Source organism: Sinohyriopsis cumingii, chromosome 7 (genome assembly GCF_028554795.1).
Source record: "Sinohyriopsis cumingii isolate HCF-2022 chromosome 7, ASM2855479v2, whole genome shotgun sequence".
Classification (NCBI taxonomy): domain Eukaryota; kingdom Metazoa; phylum Mollusca; class Bivalvia; order Unionida; family Unionidae; genus Sinohyriopsis; species Sinohyriopsis cumingii.
In genome coordinates this window covers 13,846,030-13,869,341 of record NC_142967.1, presented here as the reverse complement: position 1 = coordinate 13,869,341, position 23,312 = coordinate 13,846,030, and the positions used below count along the sequence as shown (strand labels likewise).

Sequence of the window (23,312 nt, the reverse complement as noted above, 5' to 3'; positions counted from 1 at the left end):
TTCTTAAGGAAAAATATACACACCAATTAATTTGGAATTCCAAGTTGTTGCGCGCAATTTCTTGAGAAATGTCTATTCCATGTTGAAGCCAACGATCATGCAATTTCTTGAGAAAGAGCGCAACAATTTGGAATTCTAAGTTGTTGCGCACAAGTTTTCAAGAAATGGCCTATTCTAAGTTGAAGCCAATAACGAAGACAGACATATTTGATCATGTGACGAGCGGCAAGTTATCAGACTGATACCCAAACAAATAGTGTTTGTAACATCTTTTTACTTATTTCAAATGAGAAACAAGCCTAACATCAGGCTTCTTTTTAACTAGGATTTAACCGGAAGTAATTGTCATATGAATTTTCTCCATTTCCTGAAAAGTAACAAAGTAAAATTATGGAACCAGGAACTCGAGGAGGCATTACTATAATAGTTATAACATGTTTTTGGGGTGCAGTAGGCATTTTTGGACCTATATTGGTCCAACTCTTCATGAGGGGATCACAGAATAAAGGGTAAGATGGTGATTTTGTTGGGAAAGTTTTCCCCGATTAGCGTATCTGGTGACAAAGATTTCTTTTTTTCAGACTTGATAGTCCGTACATCTAAATTAAAATATACATATAAAGTAAAAACACTGCAAACATAAAAGAACATATATATATCATACTTACAAGTATGCAGGCACATCTACACAGTTAACTGCGCCCTGCAGTTATAAGGTGGCGCGTATTCACAAAGTCAAATTCACAACGACAATCTGTGGTTCTGATTAAGAATTTGTTAGACACATGGCATGAAAACTAAAATACCGGTATTTTATATTTGGAAACACACACACACACACACACACCACACACACACACCAAAAAAAACAAGCTTTTTTTCAATGGGGATGAATATAACAAAGATAATAATGAAGCTTACAAGGTGATGGTACTTGGCCTGTTTGCGGATAATTAAGGAATTGGGGTATGAAATTACCAAAATTATTTTTCTTTCGGTTTTCAAACAAATATGGTCCCACTTAATTACATGAAAATGAATAGACACTGTAACTCTTGATACCATTAAAACAAGCAGCGGGGTGGGGTGGGGGGCGAAACCTACAACTGTTAGAAGTCCATTTCTGAAATCAACCCTTGCTGTGAAAATGGCATCAAAAGTCAATAATAATAAACTGAAGCCTCTAACGTGTTACTTAGCAGATGCAGTGTTTGCTGAAATCTGAGAAGGATTTAGGTTTCACTGGAAGTGGTATCTGTTGTTTTCACGTGACGTCACAAAATGTGTGCACTTCCATTTACACCATATTGGTTCCCCGCAACACAAACCGACATCTAAAAACATTGTTCCAACCACATAATTACATATCATTTTGTGCGTAAAGATATCTTAATGCACCACAATCTGTATGTCAACCACACATGACCAGATTTTTTACTTTACCCCAATTTTCTTAAATTAAGCACTAACATTTCAATCATCTTTGTTATTCTTTCATAAATAACTAGATCCATCAATAAACAGATGCATAAACAAATGGATTCGCAAAGGAAGTACGACATTTAATAATTTTTTAATTTTCATGGGCTAAAATCAGTTATTTCCTTATCGTTCAAGTTAAAAAGTCAGTTGTTACTATGTAATTTCATATTTCAATAAACATTTCAAGAATAATCAATTGTGACATTGGATGCAAAATCATGTTCCATTAGGCACATGCTTCATTTTAATACACTGAACATGAAACATCTTTGAACAGTTCTCGCTCACTTTCATTCGTTATCACCCTCTATTCATCAGTGTTTCCCTTTACGCACATTTGTGCGTCAGAGACACACGCTGGAGAAAATTGACGCACACATTTTGTTACCATGCGTTTTTTTGACACAAAGGATTTTCATAATATGATCATGATTTATTTAATACCCAATGCATTGGACGATGGATGGCATCGTATATACTTCGTGTATAGGCATTGACTGGTTCCCGGCTTTGTTTGCTTCCTGCCTTGTGCTCCTCTATTCGTATAGCAAAGTGCAACGCAGGGAACATATAAAACAATGAACCAGACTAGCATAGGCAATGTTATGACGGAGTAGCTTCCCCTAATCTTGTGAGCTTCTCGCGATTTCCATCGAGCTCAGCAAGCTGTTCTAGATATTTACAGGGTTCGTACGGTCTTTGAAGGTCTTTGAGAGTTTGGGAAAAATGAGGTAGCATTTTCAAGGCCTTGAAAGTTTGGGAAAATCGAGCATATTACCCTTAGGTCTTTAAAAGTCTTTGAAATTTGAAATAAACCTAATAATTTGTAATTTCTTTCCAGAATCACAAATAAAATTATCCGAGGTTGTTAGATTCGCATGTAATCTAGTTATCGTGGTTATGTTCTTTTGATGACCCGTTAAGTTTCGTTGCCGCCGCAATAACAAAAGAGGCTTTGTTTGGCCATCCAAAGTTGGTCTCAGCGGCGACTTCAATAACACATGCACTCTTCATCAAAGCAAGACGGCTACACACTTCATCAAAGGAAGTCAGAAATAAAATTGCCTAAGGTCGTTAGCTTCGGATGTAGCTGGTTTTCCTGGCTTCTTTCTTTTGACGAATCGTTCAATTTGATTGGACGAGTCCATCAGCTTTGGCCAATCAAAATGTTCATTACACTAATTCACTCTACGTAGAAAGTGCGCGAAAGTATTACGCTCAAGCATTCAAAATTTGTTCAGTCGATTTACATCTTCAGTGTTTAAAAATGCCAGGTCTTTGCTCTTTCAACGATATCTGGCTTGAACAAGAGAAATACAAGGAATGGCTGCAAAAGGATAAATTATGTAAACGAAAGGCGTTTTGTACATTGTGTAAAAAGACGATCAACTTGGCTTCAGTGGGAGAAGGAGCCCTTACAAGTCATGCCAAAGGTAATTGGAAATTAGTAACTACATACTGTTCATTTAGTGGAACAAAGATGCAGAAGTATAAGCTATTGGTAGTTTTGGGAAAAATAATGGTAACTCATTACTTTTTGGGTATAAAATAAGATATTGTTTAGTTTGATGATTTGGGAGATATGGCAAAAGAGGGCCCGTTTAAATTTACTTATACCGTCGGTTTATTTAACACATTTAGGGACAAAAATCGTTTTCGAAAATTTTTTTTCTACATAATAATGTTCCTTGGTTTAATATAGAAACATCCATTGTAATAAATTCAATTCACGGATAAACAGTTTCAAAGTGCGCATGCGTATACTATAGTAGAGTTAAGCAAGAGTTGTTCTTGAATTGCGAGTTAAAAAAAAAAATGGCGTTAACGTGTGCTGTGAAGCTTTAACTGTAGGAAGTCAAGTCATTTGATTAGGCAAATAAAAAAAAGAATGAAAAAATGTGTTTCCAGTTGACGGAATGTCCCCGTATCTCATTGCCAACCGTCGACCTTTTTCCCCAGTGGTATAAAAAAAAATTTTTAAAAAAAATCACATTGCCGAAATTGACTTGTGTATCTATAGTCTGACTATACATCCCCGTTTGTTTGTACCCCTATATTTTATTTCACTTTTTCAGAAGCCATTTTTTAAATGGTAATTTGTGTCTAAATACCGTTTCTTACTAGTATGTAAAACCGAATTAAAAATTACTTTCATACATCATGAAGTTATTTGTTTTCATTTAGATTCATTAAAATTCTTGCAATGATAATTAATTTTGTTTCGTTTCTAGGATATAAGCACCAACAAAATAAAAAATCTGCAGAACAAGTTGCACCAGAAAAAAAAGCAAATATAATAATGCATTTAAAGCAGTGCTGATGTCTGTTAAGAGAACAATTTATTTTGTATTAAATCTGACACGTATGTTACATATTTCTGAAAAAATAACAAATGTTAACCTATTTTCCAGATCATTATAATGCTATTTTAGGAAATTAATTATAGTTTGACTTTAATCAGTAAACAGTATTGTAGTCTTTGGCATTCATTGTTTTCTCATATAACCTGTATACACAATGTTAGCAAAAATAGATCTTGGAAATCTCTGTTTGTGGTCTTTGAAAGTTTGGGAAAAGTCTTTGAATTTATCATTCATAGTTCAGTATGAACCCTGATTTAACATCAAGCCTCGTTGCACTAGAAAGTGATCGCCAGATTAAAATGTCATGCACTAAAAACATTAGCAAAGAAAGTGAAAGAAGCAGAACACAAAAGAGTAACTGTGGATCTAACTTTAATGAAAAATGGAGAAAATTATTCCCTTGACTGGAATATTCATTATGATTACCGGTGTGACTTCTGATCGCGTGACTGCAAAAGTGAATAATCCTTTCGTGACAGGATTTTACAATTTTTAAAAATAGGCCCTCGTTCGCCATAAGATATCTGGAGATCACTTTATAACCTAAGACATTATTTCACAACATAGAAATCACTAAACTTGCAGAGACAAATGCATTATTTGGATTACAAAGTAAGCAGGTCATTGCAGATTTTGTTGGTTTTTAACTTTTACTGCAATAAAAGAAAGATCTTAAAGTTTAAGTGTAACTTATTAGAAGGAAGATGAATCAGTATCCTCCTTGATATTTGGATAAATGTGTTCTAGGACGAAGTACAATGAAACCTATGATAGTACACATTTGATGAAAGGCAGTAAATTAACTCCCATTTGGTTAAAAAGATTTATTTGGCTTTTTGTATTGGCTTATATGTAATGTGTTGGGCTATAATATTGTTGAGGAGACTGTTAAAAGTACGACTTTAAAAGAAAAATGAACTAATAAAATTATTCTTTGAATGGACAATGCATTTGTTTGTTAATTGTGCATGTTGGTGTATTTGTATGTTTAGACAAAGAGAGAGAGAGAGTATGTTGTGCAAGTTGCAATATCCTATTTCAAGCTGAAAAAGTACGAGTCGTATGAAAATTTGTCAGTACATTTTTGACCCCCACATTTTTTATTTGACACCTAGGGGTTTTTTGTACCCTCAATTTTACACCCCTGGGGGATACACTGATTCATGATGTCCACAACAAATACAACAATTGATCGTATTAATTAAAATTGGTTTGTCTGCTGTCTTTGGCACAATCACTTGCTCTCATGACAAGTATTTATACATCCAAGTTCTGGCATAATACACAGGTTATTATGATCCTTAACTGATATTGTATCCCGAAGATTTTTGTCCTAAATGCTCATTCAAGTTGACAGTCTTGGAGACCTAATACAAGATAATTTAAGAAAATAAACCAATCACAGTATTGTCTGTCAGTGATACCTGTATTTCTGTTTGGTAGTAATATGCATAATTACAGTTCAATTTCAGTATTCCATCTTTCGATATCAGCCAGGGTATTTCCAGCTTTATTTTATCTTTTGTGCTGTAGGGGCTTTTAATTTCATATATAATTTCTGTATAATTTATGTGAAGTAAATATCCTTATTGACAATTAAATAAAAATTGTTTCATGAATATACATGATGACTGGCGTTGACAACGGTTTGACAGGGACTCAAAATGGCAGCGCAGTGTACACACACATTGCATTGTGGGTATTTGCGTACACAATCATGACATCTGTGAAAGCAACCTATTGCTACTCAAGAAAGTGGCCTTATTACCTCATGCCCCAATAATGTCCTTGCTGATGTTGATAGATTAGAAATTCCTATTAGAGGAAAATGAGCCAGCATTAATAACCCAGAAATCGTGGATGAGGGAGCTTTTATTTGTCAGCAACTATTCACAGGTGGTGTCATGGATATTAATATTTATTGGGCACTTGTTGACAAAATAACTGATGATTGCTACAGTGATGATTACTGGAGTGACCAGGTATGCAGTTAGATCAGTGACAGGAAAATAATATGAACATTGGTAATGCTCAACATGGACCTATAATGGTCAGGGTGATTAATTCATGATTACGAACATGTAAAGCAATCAGTGGAGATGTTGTTCAGGGTTTGTTCAGAACTGTAGCCCCAAAAGTGATTGCAAAGCAACTAGGAATGAAAGCTATTGACATTGCTCATGATACGGGTATTAGTACTGTTGGTGATGTTGCTAGTAAAGCATTCTTAGCAATCAAGGATAGACTATCACAATTAATACGACGAAAACCACAGCCTGTAAAATTGCCCAGTACAGAAGTGATGCCATCAGGTGTCAGTAAAATATTAAATCAAGCTGCAAATGAACTTTTGATGGAATTAGTTGGTGATGAAGCTTGGAATATAGCTGCAAATCTGTTAGCAGGTATTGGGTTATCTCATCGTCACCAATGAAGTTGGCTTTTCATCATTTTAAGCAAAAAATAAAATGTTCAAATGTGTATCTGATGATACTGCATCTGACATGGACTCGATGAGTTTATGTGTGATTATCAGTACTATTCTTATGAAGCATGAGAACCAAATCAGAGTAGTTGAATTGAACTACAAGTCCAGAACACATTAAGATATTTCTTGCCCACTGAGGCATTCAGTAAAGTTCAGGGTGAACTTGTAGAAGCCGATGGTAATCCCTATGATGATGCGCAAGGTGGATTGGCTAATAATGGAATTATGGCATTATTAAACAGTGCTTGATATATTATTTTTGGTTGGGAAATTGAGGTTTGTCATAATGACATTGATGTTGCCACGTCAGTATTGGGTCTCATTAGATTTTCCGGTGATTATTTGCGGTCCAATGGTCTGTCAGTGATGTTTGCAAAAGATACATTTGATCGCACAGATGGCAGACCTTATATTTTTTGGCACCCCAAAAAAAGTTACTGCTGCAGCTGACAGTGCCAATGTTGAAAGTTTATTCTTTGTAAATGCGAATTATAATCTGGGATCTGCAGCACGTAAAAGTCAAATTGATGCTATGGGGAGATTTAGCTGTGCAATACCACTATCACATATCTTTGGTTTGTGCAGAAATGTTAGAAAAGTTATCTTCAGGGCAAAACACACTTGTTGTACTTGTTCAAAAAGGACAACAGCAGCCATGCTATCTGGCACACTGAAGGAGTTAATCCAGCTGCAACTGAAGAGTGACAGTGACAAAGCCTTCGTTGTAGATGCCAACAATGTCACCATCACTCGCTGAAGAACAACTACTGCTCTCTTTTATGGACCCAGGCAGCAAATCGACTCTGTCAAGATTGATGAGGACCATAGACTCAATTACAAGCACAACTGTTGATACAGTTGCGTGGCAGATCAGATCACAACGGAGAGTCTCAGCACCAAGACATGTATTTATAGCTTTTCAAGATGTCAGACAGCAGAATTCTCAGATACGAAATCATATGGTGTTTGACCCATTTAGAGTTAATGAGGTTTCTTTGAGGATAAATGGCCATCAAGAACTGTCTGAAGAAGTACTGCTGGATTTTTAAAATAACGACATTGCACATGCATATCATCGTTTGATGACATTCATGGGGCATGATCAGAATGTGGATTCTGGTTTGCAGATCTCTCAGTGGGATTTCTCAATGTTTTATCTGATCTACTAATTTTTGCTGGCCAAATATCAGAGCAAAGTCATTCGGTGGGTTGCACGCAAATAATCCACTTGTATTTGCATAGAAAACAAAAGCCAGTGAAATGGGGGCACAGGTCCCGGATTGTAATGTTGTGAGCATACCCATGGGCAGTTATCAAATCAAACAGATTAATGATGAATTTCAATACAGAATTAAATCTATCACACGAAAAGAATCCAAGTTAGTGATAACTGTACATGAACCAACATTATCTGCTGCATTAGAAATATCAATGCCTGACTACAGCGTTGATATATATCAGTCATCGATACATCAAGTGCTGGGCTGGCCCACCATAGCCAAAAAAATCTGACTGCCTGATGGCTGATAGCGTGTACATTACAGTTCCCGAGAACAAGACCCTAGTGGGCAACATATGGAATTTTATTGGATGTTGAAACATCCATGCTAATACCAGCAACAGTTTTTGGGGGGGAAGAATTTTATCAGCAGCACCAGTGAAGTTCTTGATGTACTCTGTCCTGGTGGTATCGACAGCTTTAGCATATCCAGAATGACATGTTTTGACTATCTTTCTGATGCAGAGTGCAAAAACTCGCTTGATCAGCTTCGCCAGTTGTTCTCGGGGTACATGACTGTGTACCCAAACGATAGCCTGAATCAGCAGATTATTAGTCATATCAAGCACCACTCGACTATGAGCAGAAATTTCTTGAGCACTTCAAAATCACTGAGGCTGATCTTCTAGCATTCAACATCGACGAGCTGAAGAAAAACATCAATGATATCATTGATGAATACTATCCCCAGATCATCAAGGTATGGAGAAAAATATCACCTCCACCTAGCATTTTCAAACACAACAATGATCCAGATGGTTTGGACAGGCACTTCTCTCCAGGAGTTGTCAATATCACATCCACGATCAGTCTGGTGTATGAGGGCAGCTATCAAGTAGATCTTAAAAATCCAGACAGACACAGGGATATAGTCTTTGTTCGTTTACCCATGAAGTTCACCCTGGACATTTAATTGTGTCAGTACCTGATAATCCAGTTTATTTACGAAGTCATAATCCGCTGTTGTCACTGATACATTTTAGACTTACTGACCAATGCGGATACCTTCTTGATTTGAGGAATGAGGAATTGACAATAAGTTTATTTGTGAGATAGTGAAGCAGTTCGAGCTAGTCCACCATAGACCCCCTTGACTCTGTCAAGGACGTTGCCGTGTTTTTCCTGTATGTTCAGCACATTAAAAAAGAAATATTTTTTATAATTGTCCCCCTGATAAAATTAGGGACCACTACAATACCCCCCCCCCATATAATCCTTGACATAGTCTAGTATCATTGAAACGTGTGCTGTCTTATTTACTGGTTACATTCCACAGGGATTAGTATCACAACTTTAACAATACGATTGTTTACAGTGAAACGTTCCATGTTCTGGCTGTTTACAATCATACATAATATTTTTCAACTGTCTTACACTCGCACCCACAATCTTTTTTGTTTCAAATTCTTGAGACAACTCTGATCTAAATTTCTCCATGGCTTGTGCAAGTGGAACAAATTGCTGATTTTATGTATCATCAAATACACACTCTTGCGATTTTGTCATTGCCTGCTGTAGTAATTTGATAAACCAGTATTTGGCTGCTAGTGTGTATCTTCCTTTGGATTTGTGTTCTTGTATGAAAATCATTTGTGATTTTTTTCAGGATCAGGTTATCAGAAAGTTTGATACCATCATGCAGTTTTTTAATTGCAGAAATAATCTCTTTAATATTTTTGTGATTCATTATAAAATAAATTTCTGTTTAAAATAAGTGATTAATGTGCAAGCACAAAAGGAGATAGCAAGGCCCAGGTGATTTTGGTAGTATTTCCTGGGAGTATATGCTAATAAAGTATTTCATGGGAAACCCCCATTATCATCAGTACTTCCTCCCTGGTGTTTTACACCAGGACTCTGTCAAGGACAGATGCAAGTGAGGCTGTTGGATTGGTACTGTTTAATCTTGAGGGAGTTATCCCCCTTCTTCACCCACTCTATATAACAAGTTCATACTGGGAGTGTTTTCCAGAGTGAGATGCTGAAATATTATTTTTTGTTTGTATTTCGTTGAAAATGCTGAGTTAGTTATGCCTTCTTCAACACGCCGTACTGAAGCATGACAGATGTCAAAATATTTGGCTGCTGCATATGTCGATGGAAATATTATTTCTTCACCTGTCTGTGGATTTACAGATTTAAGTAGTCTTGGATGATTATTTTTTTCCAGTATTTCCCCTTGCAGAATTCTAACTCAGTGTAATAGCCTGAAGATTATTCAAAGAATTCTTCCTTGGATCTGAATCAAGGTGATCTATCACAAAACCATATTCAATCAGATCACTGTAAAACTCATAATTAAATATGCGTGAGTTTTGAAAATGAGATAACCAGCATTAGTAACAGATCAGACCAAACTTTTTAGTCAACAGTTTCTGATTACACCAGCATGCGACGCATCATAATTCTTAATGATGGGATGCACTTGGAACACTTGCATTACAAATTCATCGTTATTTCCTTGCTCCATCTGTATAGTGTATATCTTTGTCTAAATTATAATTGTATTACTAGAAAAAATATGTGGCATGGTCTCCACCAGCTACTTAGGATCGTTGATACTAGCATCATTGAAAATCTAGCGAGATAGTCTCCAGCTTCTTTTATCAGAGTTTCACGGCTATAATTTTTTTTATCATAATACTGTTTGAATGCTCAGTATTTTTCTATTTCCACACAACTGCTTTTCCCCCTGACCCCCTGTTGCATTTCAAACACAGTTTTGGTCCTTCACTTCCCCATTGCACACTGTGCAGTGGTATCTACAGATATCTGTTAAACAAGCCTTATTACACATAGTTGTGGATCCAGTCATCAACCATTTGCAACTATTCTTTGCTTGAGTCATTGTATATTGCAAAATGAAGTTTAATTTAAATATATATTTCCCTCAATTATATGATGGAGGAGTTTACAAGATTATCTGCTATCAAACCCTCTCAAGCTAGACAGAATAATCCCAAAAACCAAGTGCTGGAACCAAGCACCCACCCTGGCACATATTAGTTGATGTTAATCTGGGATTGATTGATCATGTCCATGAATCCAAGGAGTTTTGAGATGATAATGCAATGCATGTCTGGCCAACATTCAGAGTAAAACACAACAATATTTTCAGCAATGCTACCATGAATGACCAGCCAGCAAGGACAATCATTAAGTATGCAGATCGGGCGAACACAGATATTTTCTCAGAATAAAATTTATTGTTGCATTGGTTGATGATGGTGACATAACCTGGATTGTCTGCAATAAACATGGCCCTTTTCGTAAAGCACGAAACAGCACTGGTGTTAGCCCCGTGGGTGTCGCCGTGTTAGATAAAAGTTCTAAACCAGGAATGTTAACTGGAATTGAAAAAACATACTACAAGAAAGCATACCCAGTGACTGCAGAACATTTTGTGAATGCATTGCAAGAGAAGGGTCTCTTCAATCTTTGACGTAAAAAATAAACTCATGGGAGGTCAGAGTATGACCACATGGAGCCACAATCAGCAACATCACAGAACTGGAAAGACGATTAAAATTTCTGATCAAGGTCAGAACAATAACCAAAGAGATCTTGTACGCCGCTAAATATGTAAGAAATGGAACTCGAATAGTGATAGTTGATCACAATGCTCTTGCATGGACACCAAGAATAACAATATTCCCACAAGATGAAAAAGTTTGATTCTGTATGGGACAAGGATCAAACTCAGGAAACCATTGCTACCAATGGCAATGATGTTATAAGGAAAAAATTTGCTGGTTATCAGCGATAGGACAAAAGAGCATAACTATCTTTATATTCAATTTATCATGGCACTGAAACGACAAAATAATCACTGTGCTTTCTTTAACACAGTAATGTTGTGGCAATATTCAAATAATAATCCAAGACAATTTACTGTGGATAGAATTAATATTAGTTAGTCTCGGCCACACATGAAAATGTGATGCAGAGCTGTCTTGGGTGTAATCGGCATCGAGGAGCTAGCTCCTTGCTTTGCTAACGAGTCATCCTTTACAAACTGAAGGTGGTGCAGAGGTCTCGGAAGCACTTAATTACACATATCTGGCTGCAGTTTTTGTACGTGGGACACAGAAAATCACACATGCAGGAGTCCTCCGTAAGCATGCAAATAGCTGGGTGGCATATGTAAAGACTTGTCAATCCTACTTCAACCACCAACTGAGTGGGAAGGTGTGTTGATTAATTTGATCATTTAGCTGTGCTGATATTTACAATGACATAATTCAGCTGTGCCTGCTGTATTTATAAGAGTGCATCAAAAGAACATGATATAATAGCTGGGTGGCAAGTTCAAAGACTGACTAGCAGCTTGGGTGGGAAAATGTGCAAATATTTACAATGACCGAATTGAGAGGTATAAAAACCCAGAGACGTACATGTGGTTATTATAAGAGTAAATCATAACTTTAGCTTCTGTTATTGTGTTCATTTCTGATTGTAGCCGAATAAATAGTGCATGAGTCAAAATCAAGACTCATTAAAAATGTCATTTGCAACTTGGATAAGTATTTTGGGGTTAAAAAGCAAACTAACAAAGATTATAATGAGATTCAGAAGAGTGCTAGAACTGATAGTTTTGATGGGACAGTAGAAAAGTGTAAGAAAGTGTGTGATGCCTAGCTTAATATTTGGAATAAGACCATTCATTGGATTGACAAAATTCAGTCTCACCCTGAAGGACAAGCAAGATACACCACTGTCAGGTTATTCTGCGCATCAAAGGTTTCCGTCACCAATACTGGCACAAAACACGTACCAAATTCGACCGATGCCGAAAATAAAATTATGCAATGCTTATCAATTGAAAAGCAGCAATTGTATCCAGAATGTTCTGGTCAAAATAATACTAATTTTGGACAAACATGATACCACCCTTGTGTTTTCATGACTTGCGATATGTCAGCCTATTCTGCACATGGCTTTGAAAAGATGTATTTATGCATCGGACTATGGAAATGAAATACATCACATTGGACTCTTTGTGTCAGAATCTCAGCCAGTGAACTGGGACATGTTTATGTTTTACAGAATTCATTGTAATAATGCCACTAAATGGCAAGAGCTATTAAACTAAACTGATCTTGTAAACAAAATTAGTAAAAGTTCATTGTTTTGCAAAAAATAGTAAGCTACAGTGTGACCTATGCTCTGTTATAACACAAATTCAGATATAACACAGTTGTGGCATGGCTCCCGAAATTTTATATACATGTATTTTTCAGGTACACGAAAAAAATAATACTTAAAAGTATTTTAAAAAATGTAAAAAGAGATGCATGAATAATACAAGACGATCGTTTCTTGTACACAAAGAAATATTTGTTTTTTCTTAAAAGTACAAAAAATAATGTGTACGAAATTTAATCTGGGATCATGTAGGGCTTTGCCAATGTTGCAAACTGCAATTTTATTTACCTTATTGATGGCAAAATATACCATCTGGCGATTTCTTTTATTAGCAACATTGTTGGCTGTTTAAACTTGTATATACAAATAATGGTTTGGAGTGGAGAAATTCAGAGGCCTCATGAAAGGAAGCTGCAGACTTTATAAAATGCACTGAAATTTATCTATTGTTACACATACAATTTCTTTCTCCGTTTTGACAAACCATCTACAGTACATTCTTATCACAATCCACTTATGTTGGCATCAAGCATGAGTACTGTATGTTGTGAGATATCCGTTTTTTTTTTTGTTTTTGTCGTTGACATTTCTGGTAGTGGAGATCAACTGGACAAGGCATTATCTCGTAATCTATCTTATATCGGATTTTCAACCACTCACTAATAATTAATATATTTACGTAGACTGACATTTGTATGTGGATGGTAAGAAAAATTCCTCTTCTTTTCACTCCGAATTAAATCCTTCAGAACACTCACATTTTCTGTACTAATCCGTCTCATCAGACCAGAACACATGGCTGTCTGTATCGTCTGTTGACTCTTTGTTAAATTTTTGATGCATGCTTAGAAGGCAGCATCACTCCACTACCACCAGTGTACATTTTGTTTAAAAAATCCATTTTTTAAAAAAAAACTTAGTTGTTGGTCTATTCAATAGGCAGGGAGGAACAGTAACTACAATCAACTAAATGGTCCATTCCTGTTTTTTAAATGTACCCAGATAAAATAGTTTGCTGAAATTTCAAAGAAAACAGACTACCTTTGAAGCACTAACTGTTATGAAAATGTACTAAGCAAATGGAGGAAAAAAATCAGTCTCAGTCATGCAATACAATAATTTGATGCTGCTGCAGCAATAAGAAACTGGCATTTGCTTGGTTCTTCAAAGCTGTCCTTTAGCAGTGACTTCAATAATGCATGCACCTTTCATGAAAGAAATTGACTGCGGTCTTCAATAAAACAAAGAACTGTTTCTTCTAAGGAAATCAGTGCCAAACTTTAAAAAAAAGCAATGGAACCTGATGAATTTTTTCATTTTCTAACATGACTGGAACACATTTACCTTGCTGTGAAAGTTTCCTCTTTGCAGGGAAAAAGTTTATGCAAAATTAGGAACTTGCATTAAGATACAGTATTGTTTTAAGGTAAAAAATTCTATCATTTAAATAATGTATTTATTTTGTATGATTCTAAAAGATAAATATTAAATAGGTTTTTCTGGGTTATTTTTGTACTTGATACAAATTGGATTTTCAACCAAAACAACATCCACAAGACTGTGTTCAGGGGACATGGATATGATCAAGTTAACAAGCTTCTTACAAGCGCAAGCGATTCCTTATGGATTTATTACGATAAATTTACATGATCCTCAGTCACAATATCTCATAGGTCTCAATAAAATGACCGCTACTTTTTTTTCACCACCCCATGCTGTTTTACAAAAGGACTCTGTCAATGCACACAGCGGGGGGGGGGGGGGGGGGTGCAACAACCAACAATGGATGTCTCGGGTCATGAATGAAGACACATAAAAATTTGACACCTAAGATCAAGGGGTCAATAAAGCAGTGGGGTAAGTGGCATGTTAGAGGCTTCGGTTTATCACGATCGACTTTTGGTGCCATTTTCGTAGGAGAGGTTGATTTCAGAAATGGACTTCTAAGAGTTGTAGGATTCACCCCACCCTGCTACTAAACACGTGTATACAGCTTCAGTTTTAATTAGGGCAAAATAATTAAACCCATGGGCACATTTGTCATCAACCATCTGAGGAATATATTCACCCTTTTCTGTACCCCATATTTTTTTTCAGGAAATCTAGTAGCTGCCTAGCTTGTACTCACTCTGCATTAAGAGGTTAATGTTTGGACTGGTTGACCTGACGTCAGGATAATATGACTGGGTGGGACATGATGCTACACGTCTGTCAAGTCATTAATGACAATGACATGAGTTCAGATTTGACTTTGCTGTGTATAATAATACAAGTCAAGTCATTAATAGTCATGGTCTTTTCAGTTAACATTGTGTTCATTTTACTTATGTAATAGCAATGGGTGGTTGGGAAAATCAGCCTTCTTCTGGTCACATATTTTCTTCAGAAATTTTTGTTTTTTCTTCCAGAATTGTACAGATTATGCTTATCATGACCTCTGTCTGCTGTTACCTCTTGTAAGTATATTTTTACCTATTGTCAGTATGTTTTTACCTCTTTTTAGTATATTTTCACCCCATTTGTCTTTATTTTGTTGTCATTATTTAGGCATTTTTTGGCTAGGTCTTTAACATGTTTAGGGCATTTAAAGTATAATGGTGATGACATGATTAAAAACTGAGTAAAGTTTTATATGTTCATCAGCTACATTGTTATATAAAAAAAATATAATTTTCTGTGGTAACAAATTTTATAAAATCACATTGTTTTGATTAAACAAAATTTACAAAAAAATTTATAAACTGCATCATTGTTATTCTTTGGCACTGGTAAGCATCTGAGTAATCAGTGTGTACATACTCGGTTTGAAGTTAAATCCAACCACAAACTGTACAAACCGATCTGCAAGCACATTATGCAGTGGCAGATCGGGATCTATGTTGCTTGCATAATGCAGATCTGGGTCTGTGCAGTGTTAGGAGTAATCAGTAGAAAAGACAACATAGATTCTGATCTGCAGGCTCATTATGTGATGACAGATCAGTTTGTCTTGAGTTATAATTGAATATAGACAGTTATGTTTTGTAATACAGTAAAGACCCACGGTATTTACTCATGCATATGTGATGTACGCCAAGCCCGGAAAGCATAGCCCCAGGTCTGTAGTGTTACTATGTGCCAGCAGATCAATGTCTGTTTTGTTCTTCTCAGAGCTCAAGAAAAGACTTCAATAAATTGGGTATTTTACACACAGGTCCAGAACATATTTTTTCGTGAACACTGCAAAGGTACAAGTTTACAATACCCGACTGAGTCTTTTAGAACGTGTCAGATAGCTGAAAGACCAAGACTGAATTCAGGTTGCATTGGATTGTTTATCTCATTTTCATTGTTGTTACACTGATCCAATACATGCAGTCATATCAGATGTACACAGACCATGTAGAACTTGCCCTAATAACCTAGTTTATATTGATAGAATGTGCCATCATAAAAAATGGAATAATACTCTCACAGCATTGGACTAAGTGTTCACAATTAAATTATTTGTGTATCATTTGAACACATGAAACAATTTCTTTATGAATTTATTGTTGATTTATTTGTCTAAAATAAGCAGATATGCTGATAATTAGCTCTGTTCTTATAACTTAGTTCTCCGAACTGAACTGCTATATTATATCAAGCAGTTAAGGGTATTTGTTATGGAAGTGAATTACTGTTTGCAGTTTAGGTAAATTTGAAACTTTTGTGATTTTAGTTCATTATTGTATGTTATTTTAACTTTTTATTCACAGCTGGCTGTGTGGCTTTTTGTTCCAACTGAATCCTCTCCTGGGACCTCAGTTAAAATCTGAATTCATACGATTCATACAGATAGAATGGGGAAGGTCAACGTAGAGAACAGTATCTGCATAGGTACATTATCTAAGGCTACTTTGTTTGACACTGAATATTTTAATTTGTGAGAAAATAATTTCCACATTAAAATCTTAAAATTAAGTCTGCTTTATCCTTCATTGTGCATTGATGACATTGATTTTAAGTAGGTTAATCCCATAAATACTGTCCTCAGTAATGGACTTGTCTAGGCCTCAATGATGGACTTGTCTAGGCCTCTGGTTAGGGTTCAGCAGAAATCCAGGATCTATACATGCATGAATTTTTCACTGACTTGATAATTTGAATCTGACCACTTTTGTTCTAACACAGACATTTTCAGATGCATATGCGTAAATTCCCTGTATCTCAACCATGCTTTCTTCTTAGGTCCTAAGCTGCGGTTTGGAGTGGGTTTTATTGAATCTACCCCTTGAGGAAGGGGCTCAGTGGAATAATTATGTACATATTGTACTAGTACATTTGTTTATTTGCAGCTTATATGCATACTATTACGAAACTTGGACATATGATGAGTACTACTCTCTGATCAGTGACTCTGATATTGTGTGTTAAACTTAATTCCTGAAGGTCTGTTAATACTAAAATAATCATTGATAGATGATGATTCACATCTCATCCATGCACTAAAAAAGTTAATTGTGACCTACATTTCACATTGTCTGACTTATGTTTGGTTTTTGCATTCAGATCATGACGGTTTTTTTCACACCCTTTATACATACTGTTATACCTAGAATCATCAAACCTGGTGAGGGTATGCATTCTGACTTCATCACAGAAGTAGCACACTGTGAACAACTCTTTTGCTACACAGAGATTCTGTACACCTTTTATGTTTATTTCATTTTATTGGACACTCTTTGTTTTCACAGTCTTCAGACTTTATATGTGCATACATCTTAAGAACTGTACCATCCCTTAAGCTTGCAATTTATTATCTGCATGTGAAAATACTTCTGATTTTGAAAACACATTACTACCCCTTCTGTGTGTATGTACCATACAGCACACACACATACACACAGAAGGGGTAGTTATGTGTTTTCAAAAACAAGTATTTTCACATGCACTGGAAAAGGAAAGTGTATGATGACTTTTGAGGAAATCTTGAAGGTTTTGAAGAATTGCAGTTTTTATAGCAAATTTTGATATGTACCAAGGGTTTTGCATGTTTTACTGAGCACTGATAAAGATCCACAACCCACTTTCCTGAATTTTGATATTTAACGTTGGACTGGCAAACTTTACCAACTTTTATTAAACTGAATTATCAGCCAATCAAAACACTTTTTAAAAAATTCTGATAATAAGTATATTTCAAACAACCTTATTATATTGTGTTTAATCAACCTAGATATCCACAGAAGGATCAGCTTTTGATTTCACTCTATCAGATCAATGCAATTTAGTAAAATACACTTTACCAACATGAGTGTCAGTTTCCTTTATAAAGTGATAAAATGACAGTAACGAGTCTTTAATTTTTTTAATAAATTTTACAGGTGATCAAACTGTCCACATGTAGTAATGTGTTTGAAGTGAAAAATTTGGGTCATTAAGGATCATTGTGTGTATATATTTACATCTCATCAAATCTAAAGAAGAGATTGAAATTTTGGGACAAGTGAATTTTCTGAAACCACTTATCCAGACAGAACGTGTGCAGGAAAAAAATTATTTCTTTTGTTTATAATTTATTTATTTGAAAAGGTTTAACTTTTTAAATATATGTGCAGTTTTATTTTATTTTACATTTGGTTCATACATACATACACGCACACACACACACACACACATATATATATATATACAACAGGGTTCGAAATTAGCGGTAGTCGGCTAGCCCAAGGCTAGCAGATTTCCTGTCGGTCTAGTAACTTTCATAGTGTTAATAGTCCGATGGGCTAGTAAGTTTCGGTTACCAATAGGCAGCGTTTGTTTAGGCCATTCCCTAATAAAGACTTGACTTAGCAGATGTTCTGTAGAATCAAAGCAGTGGCCATTGTCATAAAATGTTAGCTTGAGAAGATGAAGTCAATTTCTGCTTCGGAAAGGTGCGTTTCTATAATAAGAATCCATCCGATTTTGTGCATTTCACTTAACAGCACAAATTATGGTCCCATCATTAACAACGGAAGTTTGGAAATTGATCCTAATTAATCTGATAATGAATTAAATGAAAAAAATACATGGTATCACACTTTATTCACTCAACCACAGTAACAAACTACAAAGTGATATACCACACAAAAGAACATGGCAAAAACTATTCAAAGAAATTAGTTTGCATGTTTTTTTGTTTAAGGTTCTTTTTTTGGGTTGCTTGCTACCCAAACGCTCCAACAGTCACAAACAGGAAACTACATATTTTACATTTCCATCGAAATAATTATAAGAATTAGTTTATTACGATTATGTTATTGACACATCCTTTTCATACAACTACTTTTTCTATGATGACATGAATAGTTTTTATATTTTTCCCTTACAAATAAATAATTGAATACACGTGGAGATATCCAAGCAGAATGCCGTACATTTGTTGGGAATTAAAATCTCTGAGCATGGGCATCTAAGATTTGAAAATTTTCCGCCTTATTATTAATTTCAACAATACATTGAGGTTCTATTAATTAGGAACAATTACCAAACTTACGACTTATGATACCGTAATTGGAGCTGTTAAATACAACACGCCGAGTGTCAGATGGCTTCATTTGATGGGAACACAACTTTTCCAAGCTGAAACTAACACTATCTTCTGATGCTAATATTTTATAACAGTGTTTACAATAGCCACTGCTTTGATCATGCAGAACATCCGCTGAAGTTAAGTCTTTGTTAGGGAGAAGCCATTTAATTGTGGGAGGGGGCAAAGACAGTGTTTTGAAACGTGTTTCTTGCTCAGACTTTCTTATATAAAGGACACTGTGCCATTCCTTTTCTTGCTTTAAATAATTCGCGTCAGCTATACTATAACATCTCGTGTTTCAAAACAAGGCACAAGTCCCTTCTTATAAGACAGGCAAAATGTGGCATTTGATGTGTTCAGCCACTGGAAAAAAAAGCAAAAGTTGAATGAGAATGATGAGGAATAGTTCTTATGATAGGGAAAAGCATAATGGAAAATTTCAGAAGAAATGGACAAAAGACAGGGAATGGCTGACTTATGACGAGGAAAGGAACGTTATGTGGTGTAACTGGTGTACGCAATTTGCAAAAACAAACACACAGAAAACATCCAGTTTTGTTGCGGGTTGTTCAAACTTTAAAATTGAATCGGTAAACATACATGAAAGCTGAGTGACATTGTTTTGTGAACAGGACTAGTAAAGATTTGGCAGGACTAGTAAATTTCTCAATATACTAGTCCTTCTGGCTACAAAGAAATTTGTGTTAAATTCGAGCCCTGTATACACATACATACATACATACACACACACACACACACACACATACATACATACACACACATATATATATTTATACACACACATAAACACACACACACACACATATATATATATATATATATATATATATATATATATATATATATATATATATACACACACACACACATACATATATACTTACTTTTTTTTTTTCTGTAGCTCCATGCAACCTCTCTTTAGTAGCCACTCACAGCAAGGATTTTTTGTTGATTTTGGTATTGAACCCACAACCCTTGGATTACTATTCTAATGCTCTACCAATGAACAACTGCATCTCCATCACTTCAAGGAAATGCAGGTTACATGAATTGTCATTTGAAAGGGGTAAATATATGGCAAATATATAAGTATAGAAACTAAAAGGCTACATGCATATAGAACCAGGGGTGGCTGTTGGACGATTATGGGGCTTCATACTGTGTTCTTTGTGTTAATTTGTCTTGTTGACATAGTTAAAATTAAGTCCAAATTTCCCATTATGTTCAGATCTTTGATGCATTATTCAAGAACTGTTGAATGTTAAATATAAAATATTCTCTTTCTCATCATAACTCCTGTTTCTTTTTCAGAAGGATCATATGTAATGCAAGATCGATCCATGCAGAAACAAGAGCTTCAAGTATTTCGTTTCACAATCGATCCACGCAGAAACAACAGCTTCAAGTATTTCATTTCACAAGTGTTGTACAGTTATATATTACTCCGAAATGTGACTCAGAGATGATGAAAAGAAGGAAGACAAAGGAACAGAAATTTTTTGTGTTTGTTATGAAATATTTTGAAACGATTGCTTCAAATTGACATTGTATTTTTCCATATAGTCAGATGTTGATATTTGAATGTTTGATATAAAAAGTTCTTCAGTTTATATAGACTTGCATAAAATGAATTAAATCTGTTGTTTTTATTTCAAGAGGTGCAAAATAACATTTTTGTTTTTTTGCAAAGTGTCAGTTTTTGCATGATGTGAAATTCTTTCTTAAAATGCACCAGTTTTATTTTTTCATGTGTACCAGATTGATAAATTTAATGAACATCCATTATGTCCTTTAACAAAATTTCTTTTTATCTTGAAGAGATATTTGTCATATCGTTCTTTTTTCATGTTTTTTGGTGAGATATTTACAAACAAATTTGGTTTAAACAAACATTCTTCCTATGTTATCTTTCCTTGTAATCTTAAGAAAACAAAAACAAATCTAAATGACAACTGTTTAAAATTTCTTAAGTGATTAGTGCAGTTTTTTGGGATGATGAATGCAAAATTTCGTTCATATATTTTGTTGCTGTAATTTAAAAAAAAAATCACAAATCTTTTTAGACGATACGCTTGATACTCAAGTGATATTTACCAATGAAATATATTGAAACTAACGATAAAAATGTATCTTATTTACATAGGGATTTGTAAGCAGTTTACATGTTATCCTTATTCATCATTCTTTATTATGTATAGGTCCATTATAGACTGTGATGCAATCTGATTAAATCGAGATCGATGTCATAATGGAGATCTGACAGACACCACTGTGAGGTCATGTTCTGTTGACCTTTCACTTCACCAATCAAATTACAGCTGTTATATATTTTGAAAGTGAAAATGTCATTCACAACATAACGCTGTAACATTTTGAACATTGCTCTTTAACTTGATAGGTTACTAAAAGTAAATAGCCTGGCAATTCCATTTGTCACCAGTACATTAACCTTTATCGGTACATGTCGGATCTCAAAAGTAGACCTTGATTTTAGTCAGATTGACTGTTAGTGTTGTTCAGTTATGGTATTTCAACCATCTTTTTTTTCAGATGTGAGAACTATGAGTGTAATGAAATAAATTCTGCCACCATTTTGTTTTTAATGGTACTTCTTTCTTGGAAATAACAGAAATATAACAGGGATTTTTTTTTATGTGAGTTTCTATCTTTAGTCTGTCTGTTAATGAGCAGGGCCACATATATCTTCATTCTCATAAACCCCTTGTGGTCACATATTTTGTATCTAAAAAGTTAATTCTAAAACTGGTTCTATGATGATAAAACCTCTTTATACAGCCAATCCATACAAAGTTTGGGTCACAATAGTTCCAGATATTCAGAAGATCCTTGTATAGGTCACTGTGAAATTAGTATCAGTATATACAAATTAGGATGGACCCTGTTACACTCACGATGCTGTAGTCACATATCCTGTTGTAATTCAGGCAATTTTTGTATAGGAATCCACCAAATTACACAATATTTACTTGAGCGAATTTTGCATTAACAATTTCATTTATTTTTTATTGTAAGTTTTTTTTTAGTGAAGACAAAAAATTAATGAAATTACTTGTCTGAAAGAAAAAATGAAAACTCATAAATGGATTAAATTATTGGTATTAAAGTTAATTGAAGTATTTATTTTTCAAAAAAATTTAATGGCAGTGAAACCTACAATTTGGAGTTATGCGATTTCAAGTTACCACTCTTGGAAACACAAATATCATGTAAGTCAATGGTTAGCTGTACTTCCACTTTCTGACCATTAGTGGATTGCAACATGCATTGGACTCCATTTGTGATAACCCACCCAGTTGTAAATCTATCCCAGGTTAATTAATACCCATATCGCTGAGAGGTTAACTCTGATCTGACTTCTCTAGTAACACATGGATGTTACATTGCAATGTGGATAGGATAAAACTGCAGGAGTAACACACTGATGTTACACTGTAATGTTGGGTGCAGATAGGATAAAACTACAGGAGTAACACACTGATGTTACACTGTAATGTTGGGTACAGATAGGATAAAACTACAGGTGTAACACACTGATGTTACACTGTAATGTTGGGTGCAGATAGGATAAAACTACAGGTGTAGCACACTGATGTTACACTGTAATGTTGGGTGCAGATAGGATAAAACTACAGGTGTAACACACTGATGTTACACTGTAATGTTGGGTGCAGATAGGATAAAACTACAGGTGTAACACACTGATGTTATACTGTAATGTTGGGTGCAGATATGATAAAACTACAGGAGTAACACACTGGTGCTACATTACAATTTGAGGTGCAGATAGAATAAAACTACCCATATCACTGAGAGACCCAGATCCGACTTCTCTAGTAACACCTGGGTGTTATACTGTAATGTGGGGTGCAGATAAGATACAACTACCCATATCACTGAGAGACTCCGATCCAACTTCTCTAGTAACACCTGGGTGTTGTACTGTAATGTGGGGTGCAGATAAGATACAACTACCCATAT

At 35.1% G+C, this 23,312-nt stretch overlaps 1 protein-coding gene across 1 annotated transcript; it reads left to right on the top strand.

Annotated features, from left to right (window-relative positions):
- Positions 1-320: 320 nt before the first annotated feature.
- LOC149794758 (V-type proton ATPase subunit e 2-like) lies at positions 321-21,905 on the top strand. The gene is made up of 4 exons (XM_089964389.1): positions 321-509; positions 15,166-15,213; positions 16,495-16,615; positions 20,625-21,905. The coding sequence occupies exons 1-3, from the start codon at positions 391-393 to the stop codon at positions 16,595-16,597; spliced, it is 270 nt and encodes an 89-aa protein (XP_089820515.1). The 5' UTR covers positions 321-390; the 3' UTR covers positions 16,598-16,615; positions 20,625-21,905.
- The last annotated feature ends 1,407 nt before the right edge of the window (positions 21,906-23,312 follow it).